The 21404-nt window shown below is 37.4% G+C and overlaps 2 protein-coding genes across 5 annotated transcripts in view; one reads left to right on the top strand and one right to left on the bottom strand.

The window, feature by feature from the left end:
* NSD1 (nuclear receptor binding SET domain protein 1) overlaps window positions 1-21404 on the bottom strand; it is a gene marked incomplete at both ends in the record, with an annotated part of 143349 nt that overhangs the window by 20242 nt on the left and 101703 nt on the right. For all 4 annotated transcript variants that reach the window (XM_084244170.1, XM_084244171.1, XM_084244172.1 and 1 more), the window contains 6 exons: window positions 2386-2542; window positions 8024-8203; window positions 9481-9681; window positions 15380-15503; window positions 18070-18213; window positions 19077-19195. In XM_084244170.1, coding sequence (XP_084100296.1) covers window positions 2386-2542; window positions 8024-8203; window positions 9481-9681; window positions 15380-15503; window positions 18070-18213; window positions 19077-19195 — 925 coding nt within the window. The remainder of the gene's footprint in view (window positions 1-2385; window positions 2543-8023; window positions 8204-9480; window positions 9682-15379; window positions 15504-18069; window positions 18214-19076; window positions 19196-21404) is intronic.
* On the top strand, window positions 334-600 carry LOC311177946 (cytochrome c-like; the record flags this gene model as incomplete). Its single annotated transcript, XM_084244225.1, has 1 exon — window positions 334-600. The coding sequence occupies one exon, from the start codon at window positions 334-336 to the stop codon at window positions 598-600; it is 267 nt and encodes an 88-aa protein (XP_084100351.1).

The raw sequence follows: 21404 nt of genomic DNA, 5'->3' as shown, positions 1-21404 counted from the left end.
TATAATACAACAGTGACCTATGGGGTGAGTTCAGATATGGGCATGAAGGAAGCCTCAAATGTATGAGTAATGCTCTATTTTTTTATTAGGAGGTATATATACCACTTGTTCTTTTTGCTATTTTTCAAAATAAAACCACACATGTTGTGATATTCTTTTGTACGCTCCAAGTTCAATAAAAATAATTTTAAAAAGAAAATGCAAGCGGAGCGAGTTCGGTTGCACCAACACCGGTACATAGTCGCGGACCGGCGTGTCCTTGGACTTAAGGAGCGGGATGTCCGGCTTGGGAGCTCTAACCTTCGTGTCGCCCGCGACAAAAGCGATTTAAAAATGAGTGACATTGAGAAGGGCAAGAAGATTTTTGTTCAAAAGTGTGCCCAGTGCCATCCTGTGGAAAAGGGAGGCAAGCACAAAACTGGGCCAAATCTCCATGGTCTCTTTGGGCGAAAGACAGGTCAGGCCCCTGGATTTTCTTACACAGATGTCAACAAGAACAAAGGCATCACCTGGAAAGAGGACACACTGATGGAGTATTTGGAGAATCCCAAGAAGTACATCCCTGGAACAAAAATGATCTTCGCTGGCATTAAGAAGTAGTCAGAAAGGGCAGAGTTGATAGCTTATCTCAAGAAAGCTACTACTGAGTAATAGTTGGCACTGCCTTATTTATTATAAAGGAAAAATGTCTCATGATGTAGGGTAAAGAAAATGTCAGGCTTTTCTGCCCTTCCGCCATCAAGATAGATGATGGATCCTTGTCCTGAATGCATGCCTGATGGCGGGCACCTGGAATAGGGTGTGGGCATAGGTAGATGGGATTCAGCTGAGTTAAGACTGTGCTTTTAAGGGCGGCGTCACGGGGACGCCAGCAGCAGCAGCAGCAGCAGCAGCAGCAGAGCAGAGCAGCAGTAGAAACCGAAGCAGAAGCCGAGAAGCAGCAGAACGAACGCCAGATAGTCCAGATAGAGTGAAGACTTGCTGGGGGCAGGGAGGCCTGCCAACCTCCCAGCCCCCCAGCCACCACCCCTGCCTGCCATATGCCTGGTGAACCCCAATAAAGGACCTGCAAAACCACTGAGGACTCTGACTCCTCTTTACCCGGTCTGAATGGGATCAGAAAACCTGCTCTGTGTCCAGTCCTGGCCTTTACACATGACTTTTTTGTGTGTACCATATTTAAATTGAGTTCATACACCAGAATTCAGATCATGAATGGCTGATAGAATTTTTTTTGTTTGACAGTCCTGATTTAAATAAGATTGACTTGTGGTTAAATGAATAAGATGTGGTGTTTTGAATTTTGATAGCAGTTACGGTTCGTCAAGTACAGTGATTGTTTCCCTTTCTAAGATCTAATTGTACTTGATTAGTGACTTTTAACTGAGATGGTGAATGCCATCTCCAAATCTGTAAGAAATTGGTTTTATATTTAGATTTTATATAACTGGTTATATTAATATATTTAAATACTGAGAAATTTCCTTTGCTTCTCACATACAGACCAAGACTCATTTGTGTTTCAAGTTGTGTTATTAGCCTAGTAAAGACAAGGGCAGAAGATAAGCTGGCAGTGCCCATTTTATCTTTTTGGTCTTAAGATGCCCGTTTGATTAAAATTTCCTGTACCTAAAATGTTGCCTTTTATTTAATGAAAGGCATTTTAGTTTAATAATATTAAAAAAAAAAGAAAATGCTTCTCACATAGGTAATCTATATGTTCAAATACTTTTTTTTTTAATTAATAAATTTTATTTTTATATTCCCCATACAATTGCAATTGTATGGGGATTTCAAATACTTTTAAAACTCATGCTTGACAAGAGATAGTAGACTTGTAGAATTCTTTACTAAGATACAGTTCAGGATTGTCTCTTAAACAGCTATTCAAAGGTAGATATACTTACAGCACTACCATATATGTGTGATTGGTAATGGTGCTTTTGCCAGCTCATTAACATAGATGTACCATCAGCACAAATGTGTAAGTCATGTGACCATAAGGCTTAAGATAATTAAAACAATCACAGATCATGGAAAAAAAAAAAGAAAATGCAAGACACAAACCTGGGTACAAACTTAAAAGGCCAATTATTTTGAGGGTATATGTACTGGTGTATTTGCAAGTAAATATGCCAAAATGTTGTTATTTTCCTTGTTTGTGAGATTATGGCCTTATTTTCATTAATGAATTTTCTACAGAAAACATGTATTATTCATATATCATAAAACAGAAGTTTTTTTCTTCTATAATAGAAAATTAAATGGAGATACAGGAGAACCTTGCCTCATCAGGAATACAATTTTTTAAAAAGCTAGTAAGCACTGTTTAAGAAACAGAGACTGTAAAGAAAATGAGTACCAAATTCCTTCATGATCACTTACCTGTATCGTCCAACTTTTACCCACACAATTTCCCTGTAATGTGGCTTTTTGCCTGCCTTACAGTCATTGCAATACCAGTTTCCTTCAGGGATATCAATGTTCAGGCATTCACGATGAAAAGCAGCAGGGCAAGAATCACAGCACAGAAGGCTGCCTCCTATGGGAATCAAAAAAATCTGGCACTCAGAATCACAAAGCTTCACAGAAGAACCCAGCTGAAGCAGCTTTTGATGCACTGCTTACCAATTATTTATCTCCCAGTCAAGGGTTTAGTAATTTAATCAGTTACTTGGAAAGACTTTTCTACAATAGTATTCCTTTCCCTCTCCAATATTCTGAACCACATCAGTGCCTGAGGGTTACAGTTACAGCAAGCAAACATGAGATCTTACTGGCAAAATTAGGGCAACGCAAGCACAAGTAAACCTCTGAAAGTCATCTATATGTACACACGTATACATTTCTTCCTCTTCACATAAAAACAATACACTGAATAGACCATCAAAGACATACAATGACCAGAGTAAAAATAGCACATATTTTAACTAATGACAGAAATCCTCTCAAAGAAGGATTTTAGCCTGAAAAAATAATTGGGGTAAAAAAATTCCCAATGAAGACAGGCCAAACAGAGTTAAGAGAAAACAGTGGCAAGTACCTCAGTCTTACAGGGAAGGACATAACAGGCTATGAGCTAAGGGAGAATCTGAGAGGGAGAAAAACCAACAGGATTAGACTGGATAGATAAAAGGGAGGGAAACAGGAGAGCCTGTCTGGTGGCAGTAATGTATAGGCAAGAGGGAGGAAGACACATGAGGGAAAACTATCTGAACCATCAAAAGAAAACACAATAATAAACAAAATAAATAATAATGTCTTCCTGACATTAGGAAGAACAAAAAAATTTTAACATATAGTTGAATCCTCTGAACTGATTGCTTTCAAATTAGAAATTTACCATATTATTAATAAATAAGGGGCCTCCCCGGTGGTGCAGCGGTTGAGCGCTGGGTTGCACAGCTGCCCGCAGCCTCTGCAGTGCCAGTTCGATCCCCGGCTGCTCCCCGGCCACTGGAGGAGGGTCCCACATGGAGTGCAGACCTCTCCTGCCGCCCACTGCTCCCCTCAGCAGTGTACTTCGTCAGTCTGCCTGCTCTGCTCCCCGCTCTGGCTCTGGTGAATTCTCTCACCCTCCCGCGCTTCTGACTGTACCCAGTGCTTATATTAAATAAACAAATAAATAAATAAATAAATAAAATAATAAATAAGTACATAGGTGAAAATATAAGACTCTATTCTTTCCATATCCTCTCACAGTAAGGTAATCTTAAAATAGTAGGATTAGATCTTCTCAGGTTTTTGAGCTTCAGGATCACTTTATACTCTTGAAAAATATGGTAAAGTCCCAAAGAGATTTTTTTTAAAAAAAAATTTACTTTTATGTATTTATGCATAGAAAAACTGGGGTATACTCCAGAGGGGTGGGGGCGGGGTGAGAGAGGATTCACCAGAGAGTGTGGAGCAGAACAGGCAGATACACTGAAATACACTGCTAAGTGGAACAGCAGGTGAGACAGGAGTAGCGGTTAAGACAGAAGAGGTCTGCTGTGCCATATGGGTCACCTCCCTGGATGGGGATCAAACTCAGACTGCAGCAGAGGGACACCCCTCCCTCCACCAGCTTCTGTATGTAATAGGTTAAAAATATACAAATTTGCCAAACAAATCAAACTAAGAAATTGAAAAAATATTAATCTGTGTTTAAATGGCAGTAATACAGCTATCATTTTAATATAACACTTTCATGAACAACTTTTCCAAAATAAAATATTTTTAGTAAGCACAGTGGTTTATATTTTTGCAGATATTTTTAACTTGTTGCAGTATGTTGCTTAGTTGATATACATGAAAGAATCCATGATTTCTCACAAATAGTGGGAAAAGGAGTATTTTAGTACCTTGTTCAATAACTATGTATTTTCTCTCTTTAATACTATACACTGAAACTCCACTGGGTAGACTTTAATTGCAAGGTCAAATATGAAACTAAATCAATAACCCTGTAGGATCACATTAAAATTCATTAATCTACCTTGAAGTTTGAAAGTTAACACATACATATGCACTGGTCATATGAAAAATGTGTTAAGTCATGTGGATCTTTCAATCACTGACCTATTTCATTTTACAATATTTAAATGTCACATTTATTAAACCACCATGATTTTATCAGTAAATACTAGGAAGGTGCTAAGCTCAGTGTAGTAGGTAGCAATTTTCCAAAATTCTCATTTTCACTAAGGTGTTCCAAATTTTATCATTGGCAACAATTTGTCAGGTGCTTTCTTTGAATTTACATTCTCACTTTTATCCATTTTCAAGAAAATGTCTGCCAAATATCCAAGTATGAAGAGTCATAGTTTGTCAGCAATTCTTACAACTATAAATGGTGTTCCATGAACAAGGTAATTCCTGTTCAGATTGCAATTTCATAAGCACATTAACTTAAGATAACCATCAGTATGCAGCAGAACCCCCTTGCATTACACATAATATTAAAGCAACGTTCACTTGAAGATCAAGATTTTAATTTAGGGCCTCCCTGGTGGCGCAACGTGTTAAGACACAACCTATGAAGCTATCCACAGCCACTGCAGCACGAGTTCAATCCCTGGCCAGGGAGCTACCCACATGGCGCAGCAGACCTCTCCTGACTCGCCCGCTGCTCCCCTCAGCAGTGTATTTCAGTAGATCTGCCTGTTCTGCTCCCCACTCTGTCTCTGGTGAATCCTCTCACCCCCACCCCACACCTCCGGCTTGCACCCCAGCTCTTGTATGCATAAATAAAAAAAAAGATTTTAAATTAAAAATAAAATTAATAGTTTATTAAGGACCTTTTTTATAAAAGGGTATTCTTTTTTTCCCCTCCCCTTTGGATTTTTCCCATTTTTATTTATTCATTTTTTAATATTTTATTTCATATAATTCTTACATCATTTTTCATTTTTGCACCATGTATGCATTTTCATTTTGGTTATGTTCCCCATACAATTGCACACCCCCCCCGTATTTTGACCCTAATCCTTCCTCTCCCCGCACCCCCCGCCCCCGTAGTATGTCTCTGGTTTATAGTTGCTTGTTGATTTTGATTTTTACTTTGTATTAATTAGTCTTTTTCGTGGTCCCTTATTTAGGTTTTCTGAATTCCTGTTATGAGTGAGACCATCCAGTATTTTTCTTTTTTTTTCTGACTTATTTCGCTGAGCACGATCCCATCTAGCTCCATCCATGTTGCTGCAAACTGCATGTGTTTAATCTTTAAAAAAGGGTATTCTTATGTGAAATTTCAAGTATTAGGTGATACAGTGGAGCCCTCACAGTGATTTGTGCTGAGGTGCCATCAGTTTTTCTAACAATTGGTTTTGTGGCATTAGTGCATGTGTCAACAAAATAAAAATGGAAGTGACATTATTGGTATTATTATGAAAAGAAAAACAGTCTCGGTAAAGACCCTAAAAGGGTCTCCCATTGTCCTGCTCCCTTCCTAGGGTTTCATGGACTAGACATTGAGAGTTGATGCTATAGCTACTATGTTTCCTTGGGAATGAGCTATTAATGAGGATTTACTAATAGACAGTTTTTCAGCATCCAACCGATCCCACAAGTAAGGACTGCCATCATTCAGGCATCTCTCTTCAAACTATCTCATTTTATCCCAACCTAGAATCAAAAACAGTCTAATGTTGAAACTGTTTCACCTTCCCATGTTCAAGAAACAGAAAGTTATTGGAGCCTGAAGTTCAGCATCTCAGATACCTATTTTCATTCTAAAAGTAGAATGAGAGACTGTTAGATTTAAATGCTATAAATACCACACTTTATTTTCTTTGTAACAGATAGGTGGTACAATAAATAGGCAACAGTGTTTACTGCAAGACAGTTTTATAATGAGCAAATATTATTAGAACGAAAAGAATGTACAGTAACATAAAATTTCATATAGGATGATCACAACACTAATATATCTAAAACCAAAAACAGCATAGTCCTGAATATAGTGGAGCAATATCCATAATGGTATTAGCATTAGAATAAGAACATGTAGCCTAAACATTTGTAGGAAGCCAACATGTACCTCGAGCAGAGGTGAATGACAAATAACCTAAAGCGGAGAATTATAGCACATATTGGTACTTCTCAGAAGTTCAGTCAAATGACAAAAATTGAAATAAGGAATTCAGAACTAATTTCCCATAGTAAATGGACTGGCAATTAATGTGTACTATATCCTCCACTTAACAGCAAAAATCAGGCTATGAGAAATGGGAGGAAAGAAGAAAGAAAATGGCAAGAGTCTCTGCTCAAAAGAAGTATGTTTTAAGTTCAAAGAAAAAAAAATATGAATCTATTTTTCTTCCAGTTTAGAAGACTTTTTTTTTTTTTTTGGACCCTCGCCGGTGGCCGGGGATTGAACCGGTGCTACAGAGGCTGCGGACAGCCTCGCAGCCCAGCTCACCAGAGGAGGCCCCAGTTTAGAAGACTTTTTAGGAACTAATATTCTTTACAATTCAGAAATATTTAACAGAAGTTCGTAAGTCCTTTCACTTTCCTTGTGCTTTTCCCCCTTAAATTCAAATAAAATGGGTTATAAAGTACCACAATTATACAAGAATACCATCTTACAGAATAGTTTCTATCCTGGTATCTATCTTTCCTATTTATATGCACAGATGTCTACAATAATATCACTTCAATATTGTTTTACGTCTATTCATGCATACGAGAACTGGGGTGCAGGCCAGAGGCGTGGGGGGTGAGAGGATCACCAGAGACACAGTGGGGAGCAGAACAGGTAGATCTACTGAAATATACTGCTGAAGGGAGCAGTGGGTGAGACAGAAGAGGTCAGCTACACCATGAGGGTTAGTTCCCTGGCCAGGGATCAAACTCATGCCGCAGTGGCTGGCAGGATAGCCTGATAGCACTGAGACTTAACCACTGTGCCACCAAGGAGGCCCCTCACTTTAATATTAAGCAATGTTCTAATTTGATGGGGCGATTTTGAGTTTGTTATTTATTTCTTAACCTCCAGTTTCTCCCCCCATCTTTATTGAGATACAAGTGACATACAATATTGTGTCAGTTTAAAGTTGTGTGATAAAATGACTTGATATATAAGGTTTAAGTAACACATCCAACATCTCAGTCATAAATTTTTTTGTGTGATGAGAACTTTTTGAAAGATCTAGTATCTTAGCAACTTTAAAATATACAATACAGTATTGTGAACTAATCGCAATACTACACATTACATCCCCCAAAACTTTTTCATCTACATGACTGGAATATACATTTATTTTTTGACTTTGACTACATTTGCCCATTTCCCAAGCATGATTTTGCTTTTTTTCTCTTTTTCTTAATGCTTCATTTATTTTTTTTAATAAAAATCAAATCATTATTTAAACCGACAAAAATAAAAGCCCTCCCTATTGAGGGGAAGTTCTACTCTTATGTATTAATTTCCTAAAATTACATCATTTCCTAAAATTACTTCTACCAGCAATCTGAAAAAAACTCCTTTTACTGCATTTAATCTCTTTTTTGACTATTCATATACCAAGAAGTCATGTCTTACCTTCGGAGCATACAAAACACCAGCTAACATTAACATGTTCATGGTTTCGGCAGCCCCTCCTAGGGGTAAAGTGATTAGGGCAGATGATACTATTAGACGCAAGGATCTTCGACCCAGCAGCCAAGCAAAAGTCATTGGCATGGTACGCCACAGGGCAGCGGACACAGCGCATCAGACGACCTAAACATATGAGGCAAGAAAGCCGGGAAGGAACAAAAGAAAAACAGATTAAATGTTAAAAAAAAAAAAGGGAGTTATTCATTTTCTCATACTGAGAAAATGTCACAAATAGAAGGCAGCACTACTAGGACCAGGGATCTTAAACCCCCAATTCACTTATGGTACTTATCACATAATTCTCCCATCCAAGCTATGAAAAGCAGAGGTAAGAGCTGTGTGGTATGTCACCACTGTAGGAAGGCACAACTGTAAGCCTTACAAAGAAATGTCCTATTTAAAATCATAACCCTGACCCCTAGCAAAGTCAGACACAATTGCAGAATGGCATGTGCATGTGCATGTACTATCAGAAAAAAGGGCCAACTGGGAGGAACGCTAATGCATACAGGTACCTTTGGCTTCCTGTTCCTCCATGATGCTAAAAGCCTTTCAGGTAAATGAACCTCGTACAGAGCAAAACATCCTTAAACATACTCTGACAACTTAAAATCATTACCAAAACAGCCAAACAATAACTGAAAAGGGGAAAGTAGCTGATGGTTAAACTGTAATTTTGAATAAGGAAATTAAATTACTGTACTTAGATTAATGAGATATATAGGGCCCAAAAATCATTTTACAAAAGTCTGATTAAAAGAAAAGTCATAAAAGAAAAGTCAGTACTACTAATTTTTTCTTTCTCAATACCTGTGGGTAGAACTGGAGGTTCTTTCCCACACAAGCATTTAACAATACAGACATAATATTTGGCTTTTAGGTAAATCAGTGAGAGATACACTATTATTGAACAGAAAGAAACTATTTTCCCAATGAGAACAGATTTTAAATTTTGAGTTTACTTACGTACATAGAAAGTTTAGAAACTCGAACTTTCAACCTAGTCATGAATCAGAAGTTTTCAGGATAGGAGTTTTAAAAAACCAACTCTAAGACAAAAAACTAAATTCTTCCCTACGAGCATGTCCAAATGATATCACATCTGACAACCACAGATGTAAGAGCCCACAAGAGAAGAATAAACTTTGTTCCTCTAATAGAGTAAGGCAAGGAAAACGTATAGCAGAAGACAGAAGAATTTTAAAACTGTCACACAATTCTATACTCCATAAAAACAATGATGACTGCTGAACTTGTCAACTACTCTCCTCTCTCACATACATGCTGATAACAGTCAGAGAGGCCTTGAGGAGACACACAATTATATCGCATCTGTAAACACCTATTGCCAGTGAAATTGAAATTCTACAGTGAGACTGGTCCCCAAGAAAAAACCATACCTTTAGATGCAGAAACGCTGGCTGGATTAGCAGCATGACAGGTTATACAAATGTGGAGGGAACACCGGAAACCCTTGTTCTGCATGACAGTAGGTGGGTACTTCTGGACACATTCTTCATGGTAAAACTTTCCACACAAGGGCAAAAGGCACCTTTTTACATTTTCCCCACTCTGCTTACATACAAAACAGGTATGGATTCCTGGGAAACAGAGAGAAGGTTACAAATTTATACCAATTTAAGAACTCACAAATGTTCACCATTAAGTAAAAGGAGAGTACACAATTCTGGAACCAACTTGGAGGTGGTGCTATTTTTCCCAAACCATAAATCAACTCTTTCAACACCAGCTGGGTGTTCTACAATTCTGACACTATCTACCCTGGAGAAAGCATCGGATCCACAGGTTAGGGGCCCTGTCCTACACAACTGCTTCCCCCTCACCCACCCCACCTCAGACACCAGTCAAAATTCCAGGTGTTCTAACCCACTGACTACACTTCAGAGATTCCCATAATCCCCTCCCTGAGTTTGACTGATAGGCTAGAATATCTCACAGAACTCAAGAGAACCATTTTACTCAGTAGATCACCAGTTTATTGTAAAAGCATGTAACTATGTAAGAGCCAGATGGAAGAAGTACACAAGACAAGATATGAGAGAAGAGCATGAGGAGTCCATGCCCTCTGGGCATGCCGTTTTCCCTGAATATCCATCCATGTATTCAATTACTAAGAAGCTCTCTGAACCCCACCCTTTTGAGTTTTTATGGAAGCCTCCTCACATGGCTGATTAAATTATAGACCACAAGTAGTTAGTTCAACTACAAAGCTCTTTTCCCTCCTGGGAAGTTGAGGTGGGGCAATGAGGTACTGAAAGTTACAACCCCCTAATCAAAGGTTTGATTTTCCAGGCAACCAGGCCCCATTCTCAGGGGTTGTGGCAGATCCAAAAGTTGCTTCATTAACATAACAAAACACAAACAAAGGACATCTCTATTACTCTCATCACTCAGTAAATTTTAAGGGTTTAAGAGTTCTGTCAGAAATGAACAAAGACCAAATATATATTTCTTATAAGTCACAGTATCACAGAAAGGAACTGCTTAATAGGTTGATCAGGCTGACGACATGAACCCATTAAACAATTATAATATCACTATTAAGTGGGAAACTATGATAACACAAGTTTGCTGATGCATTGAGAAGTACACAAACCTACAAAGTATTCTTGTCAAAAGAAAATAACCTGACATTAATCCAGTCTCTAGATATAACAAATTTCTAGGAATCATGAAGGATAGAAAAACAAGTTAAAGGATTCAATCAAGCAAATTTACAATGAGGACAATTTAGCAGGACAAATAACCATTGTCTCAACAAAATAAATGACATTAAAAAAAAATAGGGGGCCTCCCCTGGTGGCGCAGGTGATTGAGCACAGAGCTGTGAAGCTGTTCGCAGCCTCTGCAGCACCAGTTTGATCCCGGCTGGCCAGCCAGCGAGGGTCCCACATGGCGCAGCAGACCTCTCCCATCTCTCCCACTGCTCCCCTCAGCAATGTATTTTGTCAGTCTGCCTGTTCTGGTCCCCGCTCTGTCTCTGGTGAATCCTCTCACCCTCCTGCACATCTGGCCTGTACCCTGGTTCTTGTATAAATAAATAAATCTTAAAAAAAAAATAAAAATAGGTTGAGGAAGGTGGTAGTGTAGATTAAAATCATCTTGAAAGACTTATCAAGAACTACAATTCAGAAAGCTTATTTTAATCTTGATTTAAAATATTATAAAACAATTTTTAAAACAAACAGGAAAATCAGAAAATGGCCTGGAGAAGTAGATGACACTAATTTTGCTACTCTTTGAATATATATTTTTAGAAGCTGCATCTTTTGGAACAAAAACATTTTGAAATACACAAGCAAAATGAAGCAAAGCTAATACTGAGGCTAAATGATGAATATACGGACACTCTACACCGTTCTTTCTTCTTTTGCATGTCTGGGGATTTCTGTAATAAAAAAGTTTAATTTGGGAAAATAAAATCTTCCCTTCTCTGAGACGCAATACAATGTAAGGGAAAGAATCCAAACTTCAAAGATAGACAGACCTGAAGAGACAGACACTCTGGCATGTGCTGAAAATAGGAGCTCATGAAAATAACCTACCTCATCTACAAACTGTGAAATCACCCAGCTTATAACCAGTGGCTGGTAAACTATTTAGGCAGTGTCCTTGGCAAGTTTTAATGCCCCTGGCTGCCCTGTATCAAGCTGATAACAATTTTAAGAAAAAATTTAAAATACATATGTGGGAAGAAGTAAACTACTGCCTAATTCTGAATAATTGGCACCCAACATTAAACTAGAGTAACCTAGATTATGGTAGGAAAATATGGTTAGTCACATTTTTAAGAAATGACTCCTTTATTCTCCTTACTCTATTCATTTTTACTAAATCTAGGATAAAATTTCCTATCCTAAGAATGAGTAAACTCTTTACCTCACATCCGTCATTCAAAATAAACATAGGCCTAATGTGAAACCCAAACCAGTAATTTTTCACAACAAATTCTTTGTGATACTGGCTTAACAAAGGTTTCTTAGATATGACACCAAAACAAAGTCCATGAAAAAAGATCAAACTGATGTAACAAACTTCATGAAAATTAAAAACTTCTGCTCCTTAAAAGAAAATGAAAAAAAAGTCACACAAAATGGAACAATAATTTGAAAAGCATATGTATAATAAATGACTTGTATTTGTATCCAGATGAGATATATATATAAATAAGTTTTATTTATTTACGCAAGAACCGGGGTACAGGCCAGATGTGTGGGAGGGTGAGAGGATTCACCAGAGACAGAGTGGCAAACAGAACAGGCAGGCTGACTGAAATACACTGCTGAGGGGAGCAGTGGGCAAGACAGGAGAGCTCTGCCACGCCATGTGGGTTGCTCTGCGGCTGGCAGGGATTGAACCGGCACTGCAGAGGCTGTGGACAGCTTCACAGCACTGCTCAGCCACCTGAACCACCATGGAGGCCCTCCAGATGATATATAAAGAACTCTTTTTTGAAACTCAACAATATATAAACAATCTAATCAAAATTTTTGAAAAATCTGGAGATACTTCATTAAAGAAGATGGCAAATAAACACATGAGCGATGTGCAATAGGTATAGTACTAATGGGACTGCAAAATGGTAAAAACACTTTGAAAAACAATTTGGAGGTTTCTTTGAAGTTAAACATACACCTACCATAGGATGTAGTCATTCTACCCTTAGGTATTTACACAAGAAAAGAAAATGGGCCCATGCAAAGACTTGAATATTCATAGCAGTTTTATTTATAATGGTCCAACTTCAGAACAACCCAAATGTTTGTCAGTAGATGAACAAATAAGCAAAGTGAATTATATATCCACATCATGGAACAAAACCCAGAAATCAAATATAGACATCTGCAACACTGTTGAATTCAAAAAGCTATGCTAAGTGATTGTTTTCACAGGTGTATACACATATGCACACATCAAAACTGATAAAATTTTATACTTTGAGCAGTTTACTATCATTTACACTTCAAACAAAGCTGCTTTAAACAAGATTATGAGCCTCAAAAATCTTATGCTGACCTAGATACAAAAACGTTCATATGCTCTGATTCTATTTTATAAAATTTTAAACAAGATAAATCTAATATGTTGTAACAGAAAGCAGTCACAACTTGAAACTGACGATGGGGTTGAGGTGTGTAAGTACTGAAGGAGTGAACACTTCTAAAAGTTCTTAGTGAACTTTCTGGAGCTAAGGAAAAGTTCTAAATTTTTACTATGGTTGCTGATACATGAATAGAAAAATTTTACCAAAACATACATTTAAATGGGTCCACTTTATAGTAACTAACTATATTTCAATAAAGTTGATTTCTTTAAAAATAGATTTTATCTTAAATTAACATATTTAGAGAATATTAATTCATAATAAAGAACAGCAAAACCAGATCACTGGCACAAAAGGCAAGATTTTTCTAAGATTAAGAGAAATATAAACCTAAAATTTTTCCCCTAAATTTCATTTACAGTGCTGGAGATGCCACAATTTCCCATAACTATCAAAAGTCAATTATGAAGGAGGTGAAGTAACCCCACAAATATCTTCCAGCTCTTGCTTCCCATGCCCCTAAAAGTGACAGCGGGAGGAGTAAATGACTCAATCTGACATGGTCATCATAGACACCAGTGAATTCTCTCATCTCCCACAGAGACTACTCTAAATCTATATCCTTCCCTCAAAGTTAGAAACTGCTTTTCTCTTATTTTCACCTAATCAAGAAAAAAACTTCAGCTTCCTTGTTCTGTTTTATAATTCAATGGTTAATTCCCATCTGACCTTATTGTCTCTCTAACTGTAACTGTCTCTCTAACTGTAGTTCATTAGTTATGCATTTTCTCCTTCAGCACTTCATTTCCCTACACAACGGTTACTCTTCATTCTACATTGAAGATGTTTTCCTCTTGACGCTGTAAAATCCTCCCTTCAGCTACTGACCTCTTTTCTGTTGAAGTCTAGTTATTGGAAGAAATTATGTATATTTCTACCTATTCACTCTTAAACCTGGTTAAGTGTGGCACACTCTGGTAAAAAGTCAAGCATTTTCTCACTGCTGCTTTTTTATTTCAGAAACTCCTTGGTCTCTTTATTACACCTGCCCCTGCTGATGACATTCCATTCCTATGGGCTTCAGACATCCCTTGACTAACTCCTTACCTTGCATGTTCCCCTTTAAGTGGATATCTCCAGGTACAACAGAAGGCTCTAATCTCACTCTACAGATGCTGCTTCTTTGGGCAGCATCATCCAAACCCATGGTTTAATGAGCACAAAACATACCTTCAGCCAGCATTCCTGCACTACTTAAATGTCCTAACATCCACATTTAATGTCAAAATAATAATAATCTCCTTTAGCACCGCTGGTGAGTTACTTTACAGGCTGAGCTCATTCGATCACTTCCAGTTTCTGACCCAATTTGTACAATATAATTCTGCCCAAAATATCTTTCTTCTTTTAGTAAACAGTTTTATTGATGTATGACATACACACAGAAAAGTGCACACACCCCAAATAAAGTTCATGACCAGCATTCACATTGTCACTACCAATGCCCCTTCTCCTGAAAATATCTTGAATTCTAAACACAATGACCTATGCTTCCTATTCTCCAAATTATTTGATACTTCCATTACTGGAACTTATGTCCTTTCCCTCCTCACACCAATTTCTATTTTTCTCTTGAAGTGAAACTCAGATATCTTTCTCTGTGGCAGTGGCTCATCTTTATTCATGTTTTTTTTTTTTGTTTAAGATCAAGTTTATTAACTTATGCATACAAGAACTGGAGTAGGCCAGAGGTATGGGGGGAGGAGGGGTGAGAGGATTCAACAGAGACAGAGTGAAGAGCAGAACAGGCAAATCTACTGAAATACACTGCTGTGGGAAGCAGCAGGTGAAAGACAGGAGAGGTCTGCTTGTGCCATGCAGGGTAGCTCTCTGAGTGGGGATCAAACCCATGCTGCATTTGCTGGCAATAGCTTGATAGTGCTGAGACTGAACTCCTTGTGCCACCAGGGAGGCCCTCACATGGTACTTTAAATGTATCACTACAACACTTTTTGCACTACATTATGCTACATACTCATTTTTCACTAGATACACTTTTCTGAGGACAAAGACTACAGAACATTTATCTCTGTGACTGTACTACACAAGACTCTCTCTCCAATGTCTTTTTCCTGACAAACTTAAAACTCAAATCTTCTTTGAAGAGTCTTTCACACACACACACACACACACACACACACACACACACACACACTCTCTCTCTCTCTCATTACCTGTGCGACATTCATTGCAGATAAATTTTCCTCTGGGCATCTCAGTTAATCCAAGGCACTCCAGGTGGAAAGCCCCACAGCACTGAGCCTCACATAACAGCAGTTCACCCAATTTCTCACAGTTCTGTTAAGAGAAAGAAAAGAGATCTATCTACAGAAAAGGGTCTTGCAGATCTGGAGCAGAAGGCCTTCATGAAGACAATGATTAAAAGCAGCTTTGCCAGAACCAAGTAATCCCACCATCCATTCAGCCAATAATACTTAAATGAGTGCTTCCTCTATGGCAGATTCCACAAGGTTCCTGATTCTCATAGTCTTACAGTCTAAGAATACTTAGAATACTAAGAATACTTGTATTGTCATACAAGTAAATGATTTAACAAACAGAATAGATACCAGATGATGATAAGCATTGGGTAGAAATTCAAATAGCTACTTTGGATTGGGTGATTAAGAATGGCCTCTCAGTTCTTACACAAGGGACTACAGTGATGGTGCACAGGTTAATTGGTGGTGGGAATTTTGCGGGGACTACACCTGAGAGGAGAAAGCATGCATTACACAAAAAGGAAGAATGATGTAAAATATATATAAAATTAAACTAAAAAAAAAAAACAAAAATATGCCTCTCAGACTGTTCTCTAAATGACATGTAACCTGAAAGAAGGACCAGAAAGGCAGCAAATACAGAAAGTCCACAGATAAGAAAAACCACAGCACATTTGAAAATCATAAGTCAATGTTACTGGACTAAAGTGGACAAAAACTTAGCAATCGGAAGTTGAGGCAAGGGTCTGATTGTATGGCCTAATAGATGATGGTATGGAATTCCCAGTTTTATTCTAGTTGCAAAGGAATACCACCATTAGATAGCTTTATGAAAGGAAGACTGAAATCAAGTGTTCATTTAAAAACAGATCCCTCTGACTGCTACATGAAACAGTAGCCAAGAGAGATAGTCAATGGTTCAAGCAAGAGATACTGGCCACCTGCACTTAAGTCATAGTAAGTCCTGAAAGAGCTCAAATCTAGGTTTGAACAATCCTTGAGATGTCTAAAACCATATCAGACAACACCTTTCTGAAATGATCTTATATAATACAGTGTCACTTAAGATAGGACCTTAGGAAGTAAATGACTGTCACTGTGAAAATGCTACAAGATTTATCAAAACTCTGTAAATTCCTAACATTTATTATCTAATATCCTAACTTGTTTCTCCATAGTGATTACCAGAAAAGTATTAAAAATGAAAGTCTTTTCTGTAAGACAAAAAAGGAAAAAGGTGATGAGACAATACTACTGTCTTCAGGAGCCTAAAGATCCTTATCTTGGCCACTTAATATCAAAGCTAAAATAACAAATAAATAGGAAAACTTTAGGGGTAAAAGGTCAGAGGCAGCAAAGTCTTGAATCATTAGCCCATGGTCTGAGCAAGTCTCATGTTTGGCTCTCCTTTTATCCACTGTTCACACAAAATATTAATAAATACCACAAATGTTATGTATTGTTTTGTGGAATCAGATTGCCAGTGACATCAGCTTTGACATACAATACAGCTTTGATATCACTTAACTAGGAAAACTTCAATTATAGTATATATCAAAGAATGAAATTTTCAAATTAACCAAATGTTATGGACTAAACCCTTTAACTGGGATCACCATGTAATTCATTTTTCAAACTGGGACACTTGAAAATGAAAGGAGCTGTTACTGGTAAGTTCTGCAAAGAAAACAGATCTAAACAAAGACAGGCCCAAATAAATCAGGAACACAAGGTCACCACACTTTTTTTAATCCTTGAGCTGGCTGAATATGATTACATTAAAAAACTGAGTTAAAATTATTTTGGTCATAATAACTTCTATGCGGGGGGTTAATTTTATTAGCTGCCTTATTTAAAAGAAATTAATAATATCTTCATCTTTTTATATGGCATTTTTAAAGAATTTGCAAATGTAAATTAAGAATATAAAGGAAAACATGACCAAAGCATCCATTTAATTGATTCTACTCCAAAGTCACATAAAGGCTCTTTAACAATAAGTGGAGTCACTTCTCACAGAGAAGCAACACAACATAGTGATTAAGACTCCAAACCCAAATTACCAGGGCTTGAACCCTGGATTTGTTGTGTGACTACTACCAAGCTATTTTACCTCTCTGTGCCTTAGTTTCTTCATCCATAAAATAAAGATAATGGTAACCCACTTTATGAAATAGCTATAAAGAATAAATGATGTCATATTTATAAAGTAATTGAGAATTGCCTGAGACACAGTAAATACTGGACCTTTATTAAGTGAACAGAAAAACAAAAGTAATGATTCTCTAAAGCCACTAGTTCAAAGCAATAAAAAAATCTCAAAGCAAAAGTTACCTTCTAACAACTTAGAAATTCAAAGATTTTGATACCATGAAAGGCAGAGGAAAAAAGATCTCTGCAAAACCACAAATTTCAATTTCAGACCAGCAATAAGGACAGGTGGTTTACCAACGCTAAATATTTCATTCTCTTTCTCTTTTTGTAAAGAGGGAGAAGAGTTAAGAGCTTAAAGGGAAGTAACTCCACTAGAATCATCCAAGAGAATTTTTATCCTAACCATGATTAAGTCATGAAGAATATGAGAGGGATCCTCTTATAAGATAAGCATGCAATCAAAATAAAAGTGGACAAACAGTATCTACCTGACAAACATTCTCCTTGAGTGCAGCTCCTCCACCTCTTTCTCCCTGCAGTTTTTTAGATGCTGGCATCCCAGGGTCGTGCTCCACACCCTCCTCAATCGTATCCTTGGGGCTTGCAGCAGTCCTGTGTGGCATCAGTTCTCCCTTGCAGAGAAAAAAATAATATCCCATATCTGTATTATTCATGTCTCCTTCATCTGACCCCCTCCCTCTGGGCTGCTATTTGTCTAGTCATTAAGCACTTACAGATGTTCAGCCAATCACGCGGGCGGACTGCATGCAATGTTAGTTCTAACCCTGCTGTGATTGGGCGGGTAGTGGGCGCCTCATGCCCTGCCACTAACTGCTCTGAGGCTGTTCCACTGGAACTTTTTGAGCTGTTCCATTTTAAGGTTTCACTAAGGGAGAGAAAACATTCTTAAGTTTATTTGATTACTTATTTATCCTTCCAAGATCAGTGTTTCCTAAATAATGCCCACCTTGGGCATTCTATTGTCCTGGAAAGAACACTCTATATTATAATGTATGATGATCTAACCTGTTCTAATTCTCTTTTAATCTGAGTTGGAAAGTTAAACATAGCACCAATGACTATACTGATGCTCTGCAAGGAAATCGTTTTATATCTATCTATCCTACAAGTCAATGTTTACAAACATTATTCTAAGGAATTGATATTAAGAAAAAAGCAAATGAGTTTTACCCCTTATTGCAGCAGTCTCAACTTTTAAAGGGCAATATCCAAATTCATTCAGGTCCTATGATTAACTTGATATTGTACTCATCTGACATCTACAGCATAGGGTATGATCTTTTAAAAAGGTCATACTGTACAGTTGTCATATGTACCTAATTTTTACTAGGATCAGGATCTCCTTTTCCTCTAGCTATTAGCCATTTACATAGAAGACTTTCCTTAAGTAAACTCAAGGGGAAGAGGGATGCAGTCTCTATTGTGAAAAATAGCTTTGCTTTGGAAGGTCAAAAGATGAGGAACTGAGTAATACCTCTGAACTTGGCGTTTCTTTTGAGGAGCTGTCATTTTTCACTTTCTTACAGTGCACCTTGGCTGTACCGTGCCTCTGTCGTTTTCGCTTCCTCGGTTTATCAAACATCTTGGTAGTGCCTATGACAGGAAAATAGGTGTTATCTGCTGCCTAATCACACACATATGACTAGGAATTCTATTTAATTCTTCAATTAAATAGAATCGTGGGGTGTTAGAGTAAAAAAACAACTTTAAAACCTATGTAATTCTCTAACTTTGCATACAGGGAAAACGGGTACAGGGAAAAAAGAGACTTACCCATGACTATGTGACTAGTTGGAGAAATAGCTAAATAATTATAAATTCTGCCTCACACAGATACTACTAAATGTACAGGTTATTTCATTTCATTTTATATAACTGAAATGACAGACTATAGGTGGGGAAGGAATGCACTTAGTAGTCAGGAAAAAACACTAAAACTTGGCCTCCAATATTAACAGTAAACTAACTACCTCATTTAAGGATTAAGGTGAAAGTCGAAATATGTATGATTTGGTTTAACGGGGAAGAGGGGAGAAAGAACCCCCCAATATATTTAGTGGCTTAAAGGATATTCATGTAGTGGTAGTATAACCTTGAACATCCAACAATATAAAATAAATTAAGTGGCTTAATATGGCATATTTAGTTACTGAAATTCCAGTCTCTTTTTCTATGATAAATATTTCAACTTAATGTTCCAGAATATTTAGTCAATGTATTAACATGGAGACTGGACATTAAAAGACTGTCGTAATGGTCGCTTCCAGGACTGCCTGATCAAGATAGAAATGCTCTGCTATCAAAGCTGCTGACAATCTATGACTACAGATAGAGTTAATAACATGGCAGAATAAAGTTTCAAAATTCTCCCAAACTAAAACATTTAGGTGAAATTTACAAGGGATAAAGGGCAGGCTTCAGGTTTTACAAAAAAATGAATATACAAAAATATTTTGCATTTTTATTTAAGTATTTTTTTAATTAAGCAAAGCAAGCAAATATAATGGAATTAAAATTGTGCACAAAGTTAAAATAAGCTACCATGTTGCTAGGTTTACTTGCTGGAAAACTTAATCATGGGTCACATTAAAAGAAGTGTGTAAGATATAAAATACAATCTCCTCATGAGAACTTTTGCAGTACATCTAATGCAGAGTGCTCAAATCTGGATTAATATTTCCGTAATGACGCAAATCAATAAACACCATGGCAAACAAATGATCAAAGGGTAGAAAGAACTGGCATGAAAAAAATCTGGGATGGATAACAGGACATTATTGTGGTCATGAATTTGGTCAGATCTGGATTCAGTTTCTCAACTCTGCTACCTCTTTCATCTTCAGGTTTTATCTATAGAAAAGAATAATTTGGATAATATCCTAACACTCTATAATGCTTTAGACAGATCAGAGATAATAGTCCTTAAAGAAAGAAACCGACAGAGTAGATGCTCAAATCAGGATTATTAAATCTGTTACTGAGTAAAGGCCCATCCCTCATGGCAGAACAACCAGACCACCCAGCAGAAGTTCAGGAGACAAATTCCATCTTAATATAGAAGATTCCCAAGCCTTTAAGAAGCAATCACAATGGAATAGGCTCAAGTGTAAACTCTTTTTGAAGAATACACCCATTGACCAAAGGTTATAAATGTGATTAAAGAAGCTAAGACTATATGTAATTAAATGATTTATAATTTCTTTCTCAATACAGATTGCTTGTTTTCTCTCCTAGAAATAAAAATTGAATTACAGCCAAGAAAGTGCAGTCTGGAGATAATGTAGTCTGGAGAATTATCTAATATGAAAATCAAGGCGCTGATCTTCTAGTATGCCCAACATTTCCTTACTCATATATAATTCTAATTCCGCTTAACTAAATTCACCATAACAGTGAAAGTGACAGTATCATTTGTTAGTGTAACATGCAGTTTTAGGAAGCATATTCCAAGTTCTAAGCCTTCTTTAGAACTTAGAACCTTACTGGTCTTGCTTATGTACTTAGAACTTTTTTTAGTTAACTGACAAGTTGTTTCACACTTATTTTTGCATTTCATCTTTTTTTTTTTTTTAAAGATTTATTTATTTATTTATATAAGCACTGGGTAGAGTCAGAAGCGCGGGAGGGTAAGAGAATTCAGCAGAGCCAGAGTGGGGAACAGAACAGGCAGATGGACCGAAATACACTGCTGAGGGGAGCAGCGGGCGCAGCAGGAGAGGTCTGTGCGCCATGTGGGACCCTCGCCGGGCGGCTGGATATCAAACAGGCACTGCAGAGGCTGCAGGCAGCTTTGCAGCCCAGC

Source organism: Talpa europaea, assembly GCF_964194135.1.
Source record: "Talpa europaea genome assembly, chromosome: 9".
Classification (NCBI taxonomy): domain Eukaryota; kingdom Metazoa; phylum Chordata; class Mammalia; order Eulipotyphla; family Talpidae; genus Talpa; species Talpa europaea.
Note: the sequence above shows the minus strand (reverse complement) of the source record. Positions and strands in the feature narration are given on the sequence as shown.